Source organism: Delphinapterus leucas, chromosome 19, assembly GCF_059928025.1.
Source record: "Delphinapterus leucas isolate spDelLeu-1000000601 "Yukka" chromosome 19, BTC_Dleu_Yukka2, whole genome shotgun sequence".
NCBI classification, from domain to species: Eukaryota; Metazoa; Chordata; class Mammalia; order Artiodactyla; family Monodontidae; genus Delphinapterus; species Delphinapterus leucas.
In genome coordinates, this window is record NC_143147.1 from 52,932,714 (window position 1) to 52,950,345 (window position 17,632).

General features: G+C 50.6%; 2 protein-coding genes across 2 annotated transcripts in view; one reads left to right on the forward strand and one right to left on the reverse strand.

The window, feature by feature from the left end:
• Positions 1–7,611: 7,611 nt before the first annotated feature.
• HIGD1B (HIG1 hypoxia inducible domain family member 1B) lies at positions 7,612–10,559 on the forward strand. The gene is made up of 3 exons (XM_089901323.1): positions 7,612–8,226; positions 8,842–8,976; positions 9,617–10,559. The coding sequence occupies exons 1-3, from the start codon at positions 8,127–8,129 to the stop codon at positions 9,823–9,825; spliced, it is 444 nt and encodes a 147-aa protein (XP_089757449.1). The 5' UTR covers positions 7,612–8,126; the 3' UTR covers positions 9,826–10,559.
• The window catches only part of EFTUD2 (elongation factor Tu GTP binding domain containing 2), a 33,006-nt gene continuing 25,579 nt past the window's right edge, over positions 10,206–17,632 (reverse strand). The window contains exons 17-28 of the mRNA XM_022565113.3: positions 16,658–16,769; positions 16,107–16,247; positions 15,358–15,459; positions 14,094–14,176; positions 13,506–13,592; positions 13,165–13,291; positions 12,872–12,959; positions 12,141–12,259; positions 11,908–12,002; positions 11,292–11,445; positions 11,013–11,120; positions 10,206–10,681 (exon numbers count right to left, since the gene is read on the reverse strand). Coding sequence (XP_022420821.1) covers positions 10,586–10,681; positions 11,013–11,120; positions 11,292–11,445; positions 11,908–12,002; positions 12,141–12,259; positions 12,872–12,959; positions 13,165–13,291; positions 13,506–13,592; positions 14,094–14,176; positions 15,358–15,459; positions 16,107–16,247; positions 16,658–16,769 — 1,312 coding nt within the window. The 3' untranslated portion in view covers positions 10,206–10,585. The remainder of the gene's footprint in view (positions 10,682–11,012; positions 11,121–11,291; positions 11,446–11,907; positions 12,003–12,140; positions 12,260–12,871; positions 12,960–13,164; positions 13,292–13,505; positions 13,593–14,093; positions 14,177–15,357; positions 15,460–16,106; positions 16,248–16,657; positions 16,770–17,632) is intronic.

Below are 17,632 nucleotides of genomic sequence, written 5' to 3' on the forward strand. Positions count from 1 at the left end.
GAGCCGGGGGTGCGCTGCACGTGGAGCTGTGGTAGGAGGGGGCGTCCGGAGCGCGGGGGCGGAGGTGCGGTCGTCCAACTTTCCGCGGTGGGGTCCGCGTGCTCCCGGACGGGGCAGTGGCGCGGCGCTTGTAGGAACTACCCAGGCGCGTGGAGTCTGGGCCCTGGGTGGGCGCAGCCTTCGCCTCCCGGACAGTTCATTCCTCCAGCTTGATCCTCAGGACAGGAGCTCCGCCGTGGGCAGTGCCTCACTTCGAGCGGGCAACTAACGGTGCAGTGAGGACACGCCTTACCTGGGTATCTTGGGTTGCTGGTCCAACGAGCCCCGGAGTTGTATTCTGTGCACTCCGCCAAGGCCTGGGTCCCGTGTAACGCGGGATGCTGATTCCCCGTTCTAGGTTCTGCTCTACAATTACTCGAGGATCCTACTGGCCTCCGTCGGGTTAATCGTCCGAATTCCTTGGCCTCTGGGCTTTTAGTGTTGTTCTAGATACTTTTGAAATCCTGGACTTCTCCGATTAGCCAGACCCTAATAGGCCATTTCCTTTTAACCCCTTGCATTCCAGCAGGATCCCATTTTCAAAGGACTTTGCATAGGAATCTCCAGCCTTGAATTGCCTCGTAGGAATGTGAAAACTCCTCAAATGGTTTAAGTAGAGGGAGTCTGTGCATAACAACAGAAGTCGTACTAAGGAGATGGGAGAACACTTTACTTTGTAAAGTGCTCCTGAATTATCTTATTGACCATCATTATGCGGAAGGATAGGTTTTCATTTTACCCTTTTGACCACAGAGGAAATTAAACTCTAACTAGTGAGGTGACTTGCTACAGTTCAACCCCACCCCCTCTACGAAAAGCCAGGCCCTTATGGCCAGTCAAGTGGCTGAAAACTTGAGGGCTGAGCATCTGGCCCACTGACAGATGTTTTGTTTGGCTAGTATGATGTTTTCCAAAATTATGAATTAGTTGCCACATTTTAAAAATCTGTCTTTTTGACTTCTCTCTAAAAAGTCAGAAGTTTTGCTCATTTTGAGCCTCTCTTTTCACGTGACAGTTACTTCTGAGTAACATCTGTCCATCCAGGGCAGGCGCTGTCTCCACTTAGCTGCTTGAATGATTTTCATTAGCTGCTTGGCCTCTATATTTAAATTATCTTCCCCCTATACTTGCCATGCCCCAGTCTCCGTCCCCTCCCCATTATCACGTAACCTCTCTACAAATGTATTTAAAATGACAAGTGTGAAGACCCTGTAAATATGTGAAAACAGGAATAAAGAACATGTTAGCTAAGATGACACAGGAGACAACATCCATACTGACTACAATATTAAAACTCTCATCTATTGCTAGTACAAGTGTAAATCGCTACAAATCACTTTGGAAGACTCTTTGGCGGTGTCTACTAAAGCCGAAACTGGGAATGCACTGTGGATCCGAAATTTCACAGAAATGTGTACAAAATACTTGTTCTAGAATATTCATGGCAGCACTAATTGTAATAGCCAAAAAACTGGGAACTACCCAAAATGCCCATCAACCATAGCAAGGGTAGATAAAATGTTATATGCTGACAATGGTACATTATGCAGCAATGAGAATGAATAATCTACAATTACACGCAGCAAGATAGATGAATCTCACAAGACTTTCCATTTATATAAAGTTCAAAAACGGGCAGAACTAATCTGTGCTGTTAGAAGTAAGGATAGTGGTTATCCTAGGGTAAGGATAGTTATCGGAAGGCAGCCTGAGGGGGCTTCTGGGGGCCTGTTCCTGTTCTGTTCTTGAGCTGGATGCTGAATACACGATATACAGGTATCTTTAGTTGCCACATTAGAGCCGTTCTCTTTTGATAGTGATAGTACACTTTTCTGTGGCATGTTGACTTCAACAGAAACCTTTAAAATATTTAGTTATATATGTATATATAACATTTATAAACAAATATGTATTGTGTATTATATATAAATAATATGTGTATATATTTTATATATATATATATATATATACTCAAATGTTTATTGGGTATTATTTTCGTATAAATTCATGGATGAACCTGCCAGGAAGTGTGGAGTCCTAATCACTGGACTGCTAGGGAATTCCCAAGAGCAACCTTTTAAAGATGGAAATGATGTGCTTCCCTGGTTAAGAGTCCGCCTGCCAATGCAGGGGACACGGTTCGATCCCTGGTCTGGGAAGATCCCACATGCTGCGGAGCAACAAAGCCCGTGCGCCACAACTACTGAGCCTGTGCTCTAGAGCCCGTACTCCGCAACAAGAGAAGCCACCACAATGAGAAGCGTACGCGCAGCAACGAAGACCCAATGCAGCCAATAAATTTCAGAAATAAATAATTTTTTAAAAATAAAATAGAAAAATAAAGATGGAAATGAGACCCAGGGAAGCTAAGTTGTTTTAACTGCAGATAGTTTAAAAAACAGAAATGTAGCCAAAGACTCTGTCTCCTAGTCAGGACTCTTCGTCCGCTCCTCTGTCACCTTGCCAGCTACTGACATCCTTTAATCCAGTTACAGGTGGGGAAGCTGAGGCCAGAAACCTAAGCCAGAGGTCCAGGCATTCACCATGGTCCGGAGCAAACCAGGGCAACTGCTAGAACGTGAGCTCCCTGAAGGCAGGGCCGCTGTGTCGCAGCTCCTTGAGCCCAGCCCAGCACACAGTAGGAGCCTGGCAAGTGTATGCAGAGTGCGTGAGTGAAGGAAGGCTTGCCATTGCTAACGTAAGAAAGGCTGCGGGAGGGAAGAAAAAAAGCCTCAAGTTTCAAACAGGGAAATGGGTCTGGTTTCCATCCTCTGGCAGGGGGTGGTAGAGCCGGGTGCTGTGAGAACCATGTCACTTTTTATTCACATGGGGCCCAGGCAGGAAAGAATCAAAACCCAGTTTGAGAACTTGAGAGTCGCCCTGGGGCTCTGTGGTTTGGAAACTGTAGGGTCAACTTGAAGGCTGCAGTGTGTCACTATTTCCATTACACATTTTCCAGGGTCCCCACTTGGCTGGTAAACTCGGAGCAGATTCTTCTGTCCAGGGGGATGGGAGCAGAGGCCCAGAGAGGTAGGATTTGGAAAAGCTCCCGGTTGGCAACAGGAAGCCCTGCTTGCCCCAGACTGGCTGGATAAGAAGTTCTTGATTACTTGTGCTATTGGGCGGGGGGTGTTAGTAGCACAACCCCCTGCCCCCATAATCCCCAGCAGTTTCAGTTAACCTGTGAGACACATTATACTGCTCCTCCCTGCCACAGGGATGTTGTTTGAAGCAGATTTTTTGGAATAGGTAATGCAAGTAGTATAGAAGGAAGAGTAAGATGACTCCCCCCAGTGTTTCCCAGAGCCCAGCTAGCTTTTTCTTGTGTATTTAATGCTGGATTTCAAGTTAAGGTCAATTTACTTGCAAATGAAGGGTAGGTGAAGTATGCTTAGGAATTAGGGGTGGGGGGAAGGGTATGGGAGATGAAGAGACCTCCTCTGGTACCACCCACAAACAAGGACTTTTGGACACGCTCAGAACACAGTCGGGGGGAGGGATGAATTGGGAGACTGGGACTGACATATATACACTATTGATACTATGTATAAAATACATAACTAATGAGAACCTACTGTGTAGCACAGGGAACTCTACTCAGTGCTCTCTGGTGACCTAAATGGGAAGGAAATCCAAAAAAGAGGGGATATGTGTATACTTATAGCTGATTCACTTTGCTGTACAGTAGAAACTAACACAACATTGTAAAGCAACCATACACCAATAAAAATTAAAAAAAAAAAAACCCAGTGTGCTGGCTCAGGACCTACCCTGCCTTGGTGAGAGGCAATGCGGTGGGTGTGCAGTCCTCGAGTGTCTGGAAGCCCTGGGTTCAGAGGTCTGCTCTGCCCAGCTGTGTGCTTTCATTTATGTGTATTTCTAAGATGGTGTGAGAATGTGATGAAATGTACAGGAAATCACATTGTCATATGTTAATTTTTCATTGTAAAGTGGTCTATAGTGGTTATCATTTTTTTCTTTTTCTTTTTTTTGGCCACACCATGCAGCGTGCAGGATCTTAGTTCCCCGACCAGGGATCGACCCCAGGCCCTTGGCAGTGAGAGCACGGAGTCCTAACCACTGGACCACCAGGGAATTCCCTGTACTGGTTATCATTATTGGCTGGGTAGTGCAGCCATTTACCTGCTGTGTGATATGGCTGTTACTTAACCTCTCTCAGCCTCGGTTTCCTCATCTATAAAATGGGGATAATGATATCTACCAGTTGGGGCTGTTGTGAAGATTAATTATATGAAGTACCCTAAATCTTGTAGGCTCTCAAGACATTAGTTCCCTCCCATAGTGCGCTTTGGGTAATTTGGGTATTCAAAAGCACCCAACACAAGAACTTCAGCAAAACATTTCAACTCCTCTGGAGCAACCATTTGTTAGTACAGGGGCCTATACTGGTATCTTCTGCAGCTCAAGATTATTCCTTCACGAGACATGATTCTGTGTCAGCATCGCTACAGTCTGATTCAGCCTTCCAACTGCTATTATTATCCACACCCTCTTAGAATCTTTAAAGATATGTGAGCAGTCCCTCCAGAATGATTAGTGGGTACCAAAGGCACTGTCCTGGCCCAAGCCTGTGGCTCTTGAGGCTGTCCTTGGACAAATACTGTGAGGTCCTTGGAACCCAGTGCCTGTTTTTAGAAGGAGAGGGGGTGTCCCACCCTCCCCACCCCAGGCACCCTGTAGAGGCTGCCTCAGCCTAGCCACATCATCTGGAAACTTCCACTGCCTCTGCCTGTTCCTGCTACCCCCTCTTTGCCCCTCAGGTCCCCCAGATACTACTATATGGCCCAATGTTTTCTCCCCTGTGATTACCCCAGCCCTTCAGCCTGGGTCCTTCCCATTCCAACCCCAACTCAGAGCATCCTCTGTTCCTTGTCCAGTTCATTCATCATTGTCGCCTCATTCACAGCACTCCTTAGCTCAAGGCAAAAGCTGCACGTCCCTCACCTCCCCCCTCTTGTCACTCAGCTCCCTCAGGCTATATATAGCACAGCTGTGTCTTAGATTGTGTACAGCCTCAAGTCCAAGTCCCCCTCCCCTCCCCATTCCCTTCCCCCCACACAATAAGGAGAACAAGCCTGAAGCTTCCAGTTAGGCAGGGAAGCCCCTCCAACAAGGAGGAGGTGGGGTTGGAGAGGGATGAGAGCGTGCTGAATTCAGGACCACCCAGAACATGGGAACCTTCCCATCTGTTGTCAGGGACTTTCCACTTCTCCCCCAGCCTGTTACCCGTCCCTGCCACTTGCTCATTCTGGAGGAAGAGAAGCAGGCAGTGTGCAGGGGAATTCTAACAATCATCTTATTTAACCCTTACAACGATCCTATAGGTAGATGCTACCTCCATTTTACAGGTGGTGACACACACTCAAAAGAGGCTGAGTGGCGTAAGTCCAGGCATTCAGAGAGTGGTTGGTCAGTGTGACCTGATCTGGAAGAGGTTTATTAAGCGAATTACTAATGTAGAAAGGCTTAAATCAAAGTAATTATTAAAGACTTGGCATGTTAAACAAAAGTGTTATCATAATTTTATCTTATCTGTTTACTAAAACAGGACTACAGAAATCTGGTCCTTGAAGTTTTAATTACTGTGTGTTCTCAGAGGTTCTTGAAATAAAAAGCAATTTTGTTTCTTCTATTTCAAGACTTTCCCCCCACTTTACAGTCATTCTCCTGTTAGTCCAGAGTAGTGAGATTTGACTGTAGGAATGGTTAGAAATCTGGTCCTTTTTTCTCTGTCACTTTCTGTGACCTTGAGCAAGATGTTTAACTCAAGCCTCAGTTTTTCATCTTTGAAATAGGAATAAAAATAATAGTACCTACCACATACCTAATAGAATAATAGTTGTGAGGATTAAATAAAATAACCTACTTAAAGCAATTAGCACATTTCTAGGCTCACAGGTGCTCAGAAGATCATAGCAACTATTATTTTCTTGGTTCTGGGCTGAGATGCTGTGGGAGCATCGACATCATCTCAACGGGGAGAAGTTGAACTTCGCTCTCCATAGCTTGGCCTCCATTCTCTAAAGGGCTTGGAGTTGGTCCTGATTCTTGCACTGTCTCATCCAGACATTTCCATCCTCCCACTTGTGGCCTAGAGCATTGATCTCTGGAGAATTCAGGCCACTGCTGGGACCAGGAGAGGCAGCGCAGGAGTATGTGTGAATGACTGGGAGGAGAGTTCCCATGGACGCTGGGGATATGCGGAGGCCCTGGGGAGATGCTGTGACCCTGGGTCTCTCCCTGAAGCAGTGAGGGCTCGCTCGGGAGAGAAAAGAGAGACGTCAGCTGCTGGACACATTTCCAGTGCTGAAAAGCCCCTTTAGGACAGACACACGGGCTAGGAGAGGAACAAAGGCATGGGATGGAGTGGGACTCTCCACAGTGCATCCGATCTTTCTCCATTTCTTAGCAAGAAGCTACTTTGGAGCCAGCCAGACCTAGGTTCAGATCGTGACACTGCCATTTACTAGCTGTGTACTCGTGGATAATTCATTTAGCCTCTCAGAAGCTCAGTTCCTGGCCTATGAACAAGCTGCTACTTACTGTGTAGAATAGTGGAAAGGTCTGAAATATAAATACTTGAAATAGAATAGGTGCTAATGCCGGTCGTTGTCATCTCTGTATCCTGAGTGAGCGTCACCCCACAGGCAGTATGAAGGGGTCTGGAGATGTGAGGGAAGTCCCAGTTTCAAACTCCTGGACAAATCTCTTTGGCCCAGAAAACATCCTTGGAGGGATCAAGACCAAGACCAGACAGCCCGTCTCTCACAATTAAGGCACAATTAAGGCAGTACAACTTGCGGGAGAACCCAGGATCTCTACCCATCCTTGCCTCTATATTCCCATCTCAGTTCTCCAAATCAAGTCTGTCTCTGATCCAGCCACTTACGTCCAGAGGAATGAAAAGACTGAATTGAGGTAAGGGCTCCCCTCCATCTGATCTTTCATTACTTTCCAGTGCTTGGAGCTCCAGCCTGGAACTCAGCAGATGGGGGGGTTAAGATTGATGCCCTGTCCTATCTCCTCCCCTCTCCATTCCTGACTTCAAAGTCTCCATAAAGCCAGACACTGCTTCCCTGCCCCCATAGTTATAGCTCCATCATCAGCTCTTGGCCGATTCAAAACAGCAGACGCTGAGCCCTGGCTGGGCTGCTTGCACTCCACTTTCTAGCCGTCTCGTAGGGTAAGCACCGGTGTGCTGAGGACCTGTGAGGCCAGCAGTCTTTGCTCCTCCAGGAGAGGAGAGGCAACTAGGAATAGAAGTCGCCTCAAGCAGGGACTTTGTCTCGTGGTTAGACTTAGAAGGCAACCGGCAGGCAGAACCCCTGGTCTAAGGACCAGGACTCTGGGACTCCATCTAGTTTTTGATCAGAGCAGACATTTACAAGGTTAGCAATTAGAGCCATAGGGGTTCCAGCGCAGGGATAAGGCAGGGGGTTGGTACCTGCAAAGAACCTGTCAAGAGATGGACTTAGAGACAGGGGAACAGCTCAGGGACCAGAATTTGTTCCATTAGCCTTAACATCCAAAATCTACACACAAAATTATACACAGATCCATGCCTAATCGTTTCAATCTCTGGCTCTGGTGATTCGGTAACCGGTGCTGTAACACTGGGATGGCTCTGGCTGCCTGGGGCCAGATCTTCTTCTGCAGCTCCATCAGGGACAACCATCACAGACTCAAGGCCAGTGGGGGACCCAAGGTTAAAGGCCTGTTCCTCCCACCCTCATCTGTGGATTTTTCCAGCTGCTTTCCTTGGCTCAAGGATCACACCCAGAGGGACACAGATGGTAGAGGGGGAGGCAGAGAAAACAGTGAAGCTGGAATGATCTGGACAAGAGGCAGATGTTGGGAGGAAGAGACCGAGAAATGGCTCCAGCCGTCTGAGACAGGACACCCAGGACATCTTTTTAAGTAGTGTCTGTGTTGGGCATGGTAAGAGAGGTCTCAGCAGTCCACTCCTTCCCTCCCACCGTTGACTGGGAATTGGAGTTCTTCCTGCCTCCTTCTAGGACTGCTTTGAAGCCTAGGAGCCCCAGCTGCTAACATCTGGGGGCAGGATCATGTCTGCTAACAAAGGCTGGTGGGCATCACCTGAGGGTGAGGACAGCATGTCTGAGAAGTTCCTGAGGAAGACCAGGGAGTCTCTGCTGGTGCCTATAGGTGAGTCGGAGACGAAGGAATGGGAGGCGAGGAGGGGGCCTTCTCTCAGAGAGCATGTCTCCTAGTCTTTTCAAAGAATGAAGCACAGAACTCAAGTGGTCCTACCCATCAAATAATCAACAGCTAGAAGAGAAGTGAACCGACAGCAACGGTGCCGAGGGGCTAAGGGACACATCCTGACGATGAAACGAAGGAGTCTGGATGGCTGGAGGTGGCAGCCAACAAAGCGCATGGGATACCAACACCAGCGTCAGGATGGGCAGAGCAGTTTGGGGTCCCCCAGGGCTCCCTTCCCCCTGGCCCTGGGAGGTTAGAACAGCTGTGGGGGCCGGCAGCAGTTGGAGAAGAGCTAAGGGGGCTGGGAGAGTCATGATGATGGGCTGTTTGTACAGGGAGGAGGGGAGTCATTGGAGGGAAGCACTTTGTAAATATCTGAGAAGAAACAACTCAATGTTCTAATGACAGCCTCTCCTCACCCCACTGCAGCCCCACAGCAGCAGCAGGAAGGCAGCTGATGGTCCAGGTGCCCAGCCTGCCTAGTGAGGTGTCTCTTCACCAGGAGAGCGATGTCCTCGGTGACTGAGGTCCGAGGGGTCGCGTTCTCTGCCCGCGTAGGCTTAGGAGGCTGCGTGGTGGTGGCAGCGTACAGGATTTACCGGCTGAAGCCTCGTGGTTCCACCAGGATGGCCACACGCCTGATTCACACCCGAGTGGCAGCACAGGCCTGTGCTGTGGGTGTGACCACGCTGGGTGAGTAGCTGGTGGGGTCACGGGAGAATGAGGGCAAAACTGGTTAGGCAAAATCTGGCTGTGAGTCCTGACAGTTAAGGGACCATGAGTTCAGTCCCTGTTCCCTACACCAGGCTCCACAGCAAGTCCTTGGTGAGGCCCTCATACCGAGACAGTTTCAGGGTTCCCTGTTTAATTTCCTGTGTTCCAGGGGAAGATGCACAGTCTGTTTTGTTTGTCCTAGAAACGAGAAAATCCATGCAGCAGAACCTATGCTGAATTTCTTTTCCTCTCTGGATCAAAAGGCAGACAGCTACTTACTAGCTGTGCGACAGTGGACAAATCTTTCTCTCAGTTTCCCCACGTGCGATATGATGATAACCACCCCAGCTTGCCTCCCTCATGTACTGCCGTGAGGTTTCTCAGACAGATAATATACGTGAAAGTACTTTGTCAAGTGTTAAATGGGCTGTTTCCCCAGGCTGTGCAGCCAGGTGTTTGTAGCAGCTGTTGTGACCTAGGGCGGAAAGATAAGCAGCAAAGCTGGACTCTCAAGGGGATAGCTACTGTTGGACCCCCAGGACTCTGGAACACCTGAGAGAGCCAGAGGATGGGTGGAGGGTGTGATGTCATGGGGCCTTTTCCCTTCTCCCTCACACAGGTGCTGTGTACACGATGTACAGAGACTACGTCAAGAGAACCACGCAGGATGCTGGGGAGAAGTGGGACTCCTATAGGCCTGGGGCAGTCAGACCTCTTCGATCAACCCCTGGTATGCACCTAATAAAGGAGTTTGAGGCAAATCAAGTCTCTTCTTCACGTAGACGAGAGCAGAGTAAGGGACTGGTAGTGGCTGGTAGGAGGACTTAGAGCCAAGGGCTGGAAATCGGAGTTCTGGCACCAGCTCCAGGGCAAGGAGAATCCTCAGGGGCAGAGGAGGAGGTGCAGCCCTCTGATCCCAGAGACCCAACAACTCCCAAGCCCCCTCAGGTGCCATCCACCAGGAATGGGAGCTGGGGACAGTAAAGAGGCCCCAGTGCTCATGGGAACACTGAGTGAAGAGGCAGGCGTTCCTCCCCCAACAGGCCGCCTCCCTGGGGACCAGGCAGGAAGAAGGCTGCAGCTGGGAGCAGAGTCAGTGCGGCCTCATGGGAGACAACACAGATCCAGAACCCAAGTGCCAGGATGAGCCTGTGCTGGAGGGAAGGGGGCGGAGCGGTGGGGATGAAAAGAACGGAGCAAGGCAGAGGTCAGAATGTTCTGTTCATTTATAAACCATGTCTAAGGTCAAACTGTTATACAAAAAAAATAAAATAAAATAAAAATCCACGTAAATCCTGAGGACAGGGCCCCCTTGGGCTTCAACACTTCCATCCCCTTCTCGTTCCCTGGGCCCAAGATCCTCTCTGTTCTCTGGGAATGGAGCCAGGCAGAGGCCACAGGAGGAACCAGGAAGCCAAATGCTCCTCCGTCTGGGTTGGAGGCTTGGAGGCTCTGGGCTTGTTAAGGGCGGCCACAGCAGTCCCAGACACGCTCTGACAGCACGGAGTCCGAGCCCCACCAGGTCCTAGCTCCGAAGTCCAGGATGCAGCCCCGCGCAGGCAGTAGGAGCCGCCAGGTGTCCGGGCGCTCACATGGGGTAATTGAGCACAACATCCTGCTTGGCGAGCTCCAGCAACATAGGATCATCGAAGAACTTGCTGATGCTGACGTCTTCACTCAGGCCCTGCAGAGTGGGGCAAATGCAAGGATGAGCCCTGCGTGACCGAGCTGTGCTTGAGTGCGGGGAGCGGGTGGGGGTCAAGTGTCGGCTGAGCTGCTTCGGGAGCCCTGCCTTTAGGGTACTGTCCCAGGGCAGGGGAAGGCGCTCCCTTCCCAGGCACGCGGCCCCGGGTCTGATTGCCTGAAGCCTATACAGATCATGACTCTCCACGCTGTGCTGTGAAATGCTTTCAGTCTTTGGGAGAAGGCTCCAAAAGCAAGAAATGAAGAGAGATCCAACTCCTGGCGAGACCCTTGTGGGTGGAGGGAAGGCCGTGGGTCTGAGGGACACGTACCTTCCTACGACGGGTTTTGATCATGAATTCTCGGGCCAGGTGGGGCGCTGGCTGCGGCTCCAAGGGACGGATGACGATGCTCTTGTCCAGAGGATCACCGGGTACGATCTGAAAGGCAGAGTGGTTTCATCAGATGGTCCAGGCCGACCTCCCAGAGCATCCGGCCTAGAAGCAGGGCCCTTATCTAGGATGCTGGCGATCCCCCTTGGGGCCTGGAGAGGAACAGGTCAGCGGGGATGGCCCTGCAGAGGGGGGGACCAGCCTGCGTTCTTTCCTTACCTGCCAATGGTGGAAGACAGACAAGGAAAAGGCCTGCCCCTGCGTGTGAGTCCGCAGATCGGTCTCAAAGCCAAAAGAGTCGATGGCGGGGATGAAAGCTTTGATGGTGTAGAGAGGGGAGCCTGGGATGGGTGCATCCTGAGTCACATGCCCCCTGAGACAGAAAAACAAAGGCTGAGTCCCTAGTCCTGAAGAGGCCAAAAGCAGAGAAGTAGTGTACCCCCAAATGTTGACCATCAAAGAAAGAATAGCCACAAGTGCGCTACGGAGGGCAGAAACGGGTCTTGGCATAGTTCCCTGTGGAAGTCAAAGGGGCAGCAACCTCTGGGCAACAGCACAACACTGACGAGACAAGGACCTGTAGACATGCCCACCACGGACACACCCAAGGAATACTTGCCGCAGGAGCTCTCTGAGGGGGAAGCCCAAGGAGAAATCTCAAATTATAATCTGTGGTAAGGCTGGGGATTGCCTCATTCCTTCCCTGCTTCCTTCTAAAAACCTTGGTTTCAGAAGTGGAGAGTGTGGGGTCCAGTCCCTCCTCCTCCACAGCGAGGTTCCCTCTTGCTGGGCAGCTTGCTCGCTGCCCCCTCCCTTACGTGCCTGGGCGGCTCACCTGCGCCTGGCCAGGACAGTATAAACAGCAGAAACACAATCTGCGGGGGCCTGGACCTCTACGAAGTAGTAGGGCTCCATCAGACGAGGGGTGGCCTGCAAGAGAGCCAGAAGGAAGGGTTCCTCAGCTTGGGGAAGGCTGAGGACCAAGAACCCAGGTAAAGAGAAGGCTGGGGGACAGTAGCCTCGAGGCCCCACTTAATACCCTGCGGCAGGACAGCCCTACTCGCTCACCATGAGGAAGGCAGAGTAGACGACTCTTCTGGCCGTGGGGATGATTTGGCCCCCGCCCCGGTGCAGGGGCTCCTGGGCAACGACTGCATCCAGGATCTTAAACTTGACATTTCGAATCACTGGAAAGGAGAAGGGGGAGCTGACCGCTGAGTGGTTCTGGTGCTAGTCAAGGGCGCACGGGCAGAGCAGCAGGGAGCCTCCTGCAGCACTGCAGCTATCTTGTAGATATGGTACAGAATCAGCCTGCAGACGCGCGTTCTAATAGCATATGCGGAGGTGTGAAGGGAAGCATATGTTCTCAGAGTTGGTTTCAGGCCACGTTCAGACAGCATAACGTGTCCCTAGAAGTTTATGTGTTTCTTTTCCAGATATTTAATTATTTTGGGATGTAGAATAAGTTCTAGGAATTGCACATTTGTTCCTACTAAGTCCAGTCCTGGTCTATAAACCACTCCAATCCCATCCCCCCGATACCCTTCCTGAAACACATTCCAGAAATGAGGAGCAAATGTCAATCTAGACGTGACTTCCATTTCTAAGATGTACCAAGCAGTAGCACCAGAATAGGGAAGGAGAAGGGAGGAAGCTGGCCCAGGACATGGGAAGGCCCTGTAGGCCCCAAGCTGCTGCTTCTACTGGGTCCCAAAGATGAGCCCATCCCACCTCATACACCCAGATGCAAGGACCCTAGAGGCCTGGGGTGGCAAAGGCAGAGGCGCTGGTGGACTTACACTCATCACAGAGGGGCCCCTCCCTGGTTCCCCACTGGAAACCTTGAACGATGCTGTCCTTCACTGAGCCGAGAAGAGCCTTGTCCACCTGCACAAAACATGAGGGCCCCTTAGCAGTGACCCTGGCAACAGCCGAAGAGTTTAGAGGGAGAAGGAGGTAGGTACACCAGTAAAAGAATACTCTTCTTCACCAGAAGATACAAAATACTTTCGGGAAAAATAAGAACACTTTGTAGTTTCTTCCACTCAAGAGCTAAGAGAAGGCCACAGGGCTTCCATTAGTTCTTCTGTACCTCAGAGGGCAGGGTATCATCCACCAGGATGTTGGGGCCGGTGGCATCAGGGCCGAAAGCCCAGATGGAACGGGCAGCCAGCAGATCCCAATCGTACTTGGTCTGGAAGAACTCTCCCAGCTTCTTCCTGGGGGAGGAGGAGAAAATGGTCATGTCAGACAGCTCTGTGCTTGCCCGTTCCTGAGGCCACAGATCCTGCTTTTCTGGATGACAGTCGCCTCAGCCTACCTACACTGTGCCAGGACAGTGGAGACAAAATCAATTCCTAGAGGGAGGGATGTGTCGTGCTAGAGACTCATCAGGTAAGCTGTTCGGCCCTGGAATCAGAGCCACATTCTCACCTGTTCCACGTGATCTGGACCACCTCGTTCTCTATGTCCTCAGCGAGACCCTTCTCAAGAGGCTCAGCAATCATGGTGATCTTGTTCCTAGTCAGAAAGGAAATGGGTAATGAGGAGGGTCAGCAGGTTGACCCTCTAGTCAGAAAGGAAGTGGGTTCTGAGCAGGGTCAGAAGGGTTGTTCCTAAGAAAGCGTGACAAAGGAAAGAGCTAAGGCAGTGACATCAGTGAAAGCCACAGGAGCAGAGTAGAGCAAAAAGGGCTCATCTTCTTACATTTGAATCTATCACTCTTTCAAAAAGTAAAATTTGGGGCATTTTTTAAAAAAGCTTTAAACAGTGTTAGTTATTAAACGGTGAAACAGTAGAGTTGCTGCTAGGGAAAATTTTAAGATGGTCATGTTATACAGAGAGAAAAAGTGGCAATTACGAAACCACTGGGAGTAACTAAGGCAAAGAATTCCACAGCCTCATGTCCAAAGGCACAATGAGAGGGCTGGGGTAAAACTCAAGTACCCTAAGCACCCTCATCCCAAGACTTAGGGGCCTCTACCTGTGTGAGTCCCAGGGTCACTATGACCCCCAGCTTACTTCTTATTGGGAGTTTCAGCAAAGCACTTGAGGGAGGATGTTTCCACGACCGTCTCACAAAATGTGACAACGGGGTCAGCCACCTGAGAAACAAAATAAACTGTTAGGCAAGGTCTAACTGTTGGGAGGACAACCTTCTGCCAGAGGGGATTCCAAGGTTCCCCTGACGCTACCTCTGCAAGAACCCGTCTTTTTTTTTTTGCGGTACGCGGGCCTCTCACTGTTGCGGCCTCTCCCGTTGCGGAGCACAGGCTCCGGACGCGCAGGCTCAGCGGCCATGGCTCACGGGCACAGCCGTTCCGCGGCATGTGGGATCTTCCCGGACCGGGGCACGAACCCGTGTCCCCTGCCTCGGCAGGCGGACTCTCAACCACTGCGCCACCAGGGAAGCCCAGAGAACCCCTGTCTTGATCAGTGTTAGTGACAAGTACCGTAGCAGCCTGAGGCTAAACGTCTGCACCTAAACTAAGAAGCCTGGAAAACTTAGTGTAGTGCACGATTTATATTCCTGAGCCAAGAGTAAGTGGAGATCAGTTTAGGGCCTACATTATAGTCTCCCAAGGTACCTTCCAACAACCATATAGCCGTCCCACCAGCATTCACTGAACACCGTGGGTCTGTCAGAGCTCTGCCTCGACAGACTGACTGGTGAGCGCCTGTTCCATCCTCAGCCCACGACCTCGGGGCAGCACAGCTCCTCCCAGAAGCCCCCACACGGCCTACTCCCGGAAAAACGCAGCGTCTTCTACAGCACCAGCCCTGGGCTAAGAGGGGCACTTGAGGGCACTCACTCCCATGACCACCACCCATGGCCCTGGAGAAAATATGTCTGTCCACTGAGACCAAGGCTGTGCGACGGGCAGTTTAACTGAGGGGCTACATTAAGACCTCACCACAAGTCCAGAAGAGCCAGTCCCCACGCTCTCCTCGAAACCATCCACTCTGAGCCCTAATCACCACAGATGGCTTAGCTGTGCAGCCATTTTCTTAACAAAAGATCAAGAATAACTTTGGCTTGGGAGGCTTGACTCTGAATGTTTGACACTGAGAATAATCCCCACAGAAGGAGGCAAACCGGATTTCCAATCCTTCCCACAGGGAGCAACAGGTCATGCTTTTCCCACGCAGATCTCCTCCCCTGGACCACCCTTCTCCCCTTGGGCTTCCTGGGGACTCAAGGGTTTGGCTGCTTGTAAAATCAGCCTGGAGCTGTGAGCCCAGCTCCTGGCCAAGCAGGCGCCAAAGAAAGGAGCGGCTGCTTTACCTTGATGTCTATCTCCGAGTACATCTTCCGCAAATCGTGCATCACACAGTCCAGGTAGAGCTCCCCAGTACCCAGGATCACGTGCTCACCAGATTCTTCCACCTGAAACACAAGGACCCTGGTGGTCACAGCCTGGACTCTCTTGTGGCAGCAATAGCAGACAGAGACAGCATCAAGGCTAGAACCCAGGAGGAGGTGCCCAAGCCCACTATCAGAAAAGCCACTGGTTGGTTCCAGCCTCTTCAGGAAGGATCAGTGGGGAGCAGTGACCTATGAGTCAGTCCTCAAGACACCCGGACCACTGAGCACAGTGCTACTGGGTGTGAGGTCACGGACTGAATTAACACCTTAGCCATTTAGGGAAAACCCTGCTCTGTCTGTGGATATAAGCTGACCCTGTAGCCCTGGCCAACTCCTCAGAAAGCTATGCTGGCAGGCTCAGAGTGACTCACTTTTCCCTGTGTGTTTTCTGGAAAATCAATTCAAAGTGTACTTTCCAGGAATCACCTTTCCTATCTAAAGACGCTTGTGTAAGATGCACACACACGTGCATACAGGCCCATACACACAAACAGGGGTCTTGTACTGCCTTCAAATGACAATTAACAGACAGGGACCAGTTCCTGATGTAGGCTGCCGGAAGCAGCAGATCAGAGCCGCCCGATGGACAGGTAGCAGAGTGCGGCACAAGCACAGACCCCTCAGCCTGGGCACACAGGGCTCGGCAGAGACTGCTGCCTCGGGCCTACCTTGGTGGTGAGGGACGGATAGCTCTTGTTGACCTTGCGGAGGCCGTCCAGCATCTTGGGCAGCTCAGAGGGGTTGACTGGCTCCACGGCAATCTTGATAACAGATGTGGTGTTGAACTTCAAGGGCCGGAAAATCTGAGCCTGAGACCCAAAATGCAGAGCAGTGAGGACACCTGCCCTGAGCAGGCACAGACAGTGCAGAGGTCAGGGAGAAGCTGAGGACCTGCTGGGGAGTGGACTATCCCCCCCACCTGGAGCCAGGGCGCTGCTTGGAGGCAACCTGAAGGGCCATTTATTCCCACATATGTTGGCAGAACAAAAAGAGGAGGGAAAGAATAAAAGGATCCCTTCTAATTCCTAGCATTCAGTACAAGGAGAATCCAGCAGGGTCAGATCTGGAAGGCTGAGCCCATGCTGAGGCCTGGCAGCAGGAAGCAGCAGTGACTCCGGGTTCATGCCCTGCGTGTTCTGCTGCTTGTTGCTCACGTGTGCTGTGGCTCCTTGTCACCCTCTAGCTTAAGCCAATCAGGTTGCCTCTTCCAAAACTCTACCTCCTCATTGCCTCGGGGTTCAGTTATGGTCGCGGTCTTCACAATTGGTTGATCGACACCTTCAATCAGAACCCAGTTGCCAGCAGGAACACGGTTCACTTCGATGTGGTACCTGGAGCAGCATCCAATAAGCAGCAATGGAACTTGGGCAGAGTATTCCAGAGTAGTTATTCATTCCATAAAAATTTACTGAGCACCTGCTCTGTGCCAGGCACTGAGCCAGGAGCAGGGTGAGCAAAACAGATACATTCTAGCAGGGGAGGGATGCGATAAACAATCAATCATATAGCCACACATATATGTGGTTACAAACTGATGCATGCCATGAAAGAAAAATGCAAGGTATAACATGAGGACAGAACAGGCAAATCTAATTCCAGTTAGATGTTGGAAGTAAGCAAACCACTGCCCAAGGGGTAGAATGTAAGGAGATGCCAAAAGCACCACGGAAGATACTGCAACTCTCCTAGCTCTTTAATTTTCTTCTGCCTTCTAGAGAATGGGGTGAACTTGGAGGGAAAAGGGGCTGTTGGCAAGGAGCAGCAGCCACCCTAGGAACAGGACAGCCTCGGTTCGGCTTTCTAGCTAAAACGCCAAACTGATGAACTGACGAGCAGCCCAGACACGCAAGCAAAGTTTAATTCTGCAGACTGGGATGCTACAAGGGATCCAGCAAGTCTTTATCTTAGTCAAAAAATAGTCAGTGGAGTTTGGGAAATAATTTCTTTGGAAGAAACATAAAGGTTATGATTTAAAGAACACAGAAGAGGAAGACAAGATTAAGATGAGTGAACATGGAAATCCTGCTACAAGAGTTTATACAAACCATCCAAAAGGCAAAGGCAGGGCTCTTGGCATTATCTCAACAGTAGCTGCCTTGTGACCCTAGCAACCTTGGATAGTAAGAACCAGAAGTCAACAGATCTGCTGAAGGAGTGTCCATCTTACCGCCATCATAGGGGGGTAAGATAGGGC

Coding starts and splice junctions, on each gene's coding strand:
- HIGD1B (XM_089901323.1), top strand. CDS start 8,127: ATGTCTGCTAACAAAGGCTGGTGGGCATCACCTGAGGGTGAGGACAGC. Junction 8,227..8,841: donor GTCTCTGCTGGTGCCTATAG/GTGAGTCGGAGA, acceptor CTGCCCGCGTAG/GCTTAGGAGGCTGCGTGGTG. Junction 8,977..9,616: donor TGTGGGTGTGACCACGCTGG/GTGAGTAGCTGG, acceptor TCCCTCACACAG/GTGCTGTGTACACGATGTAC.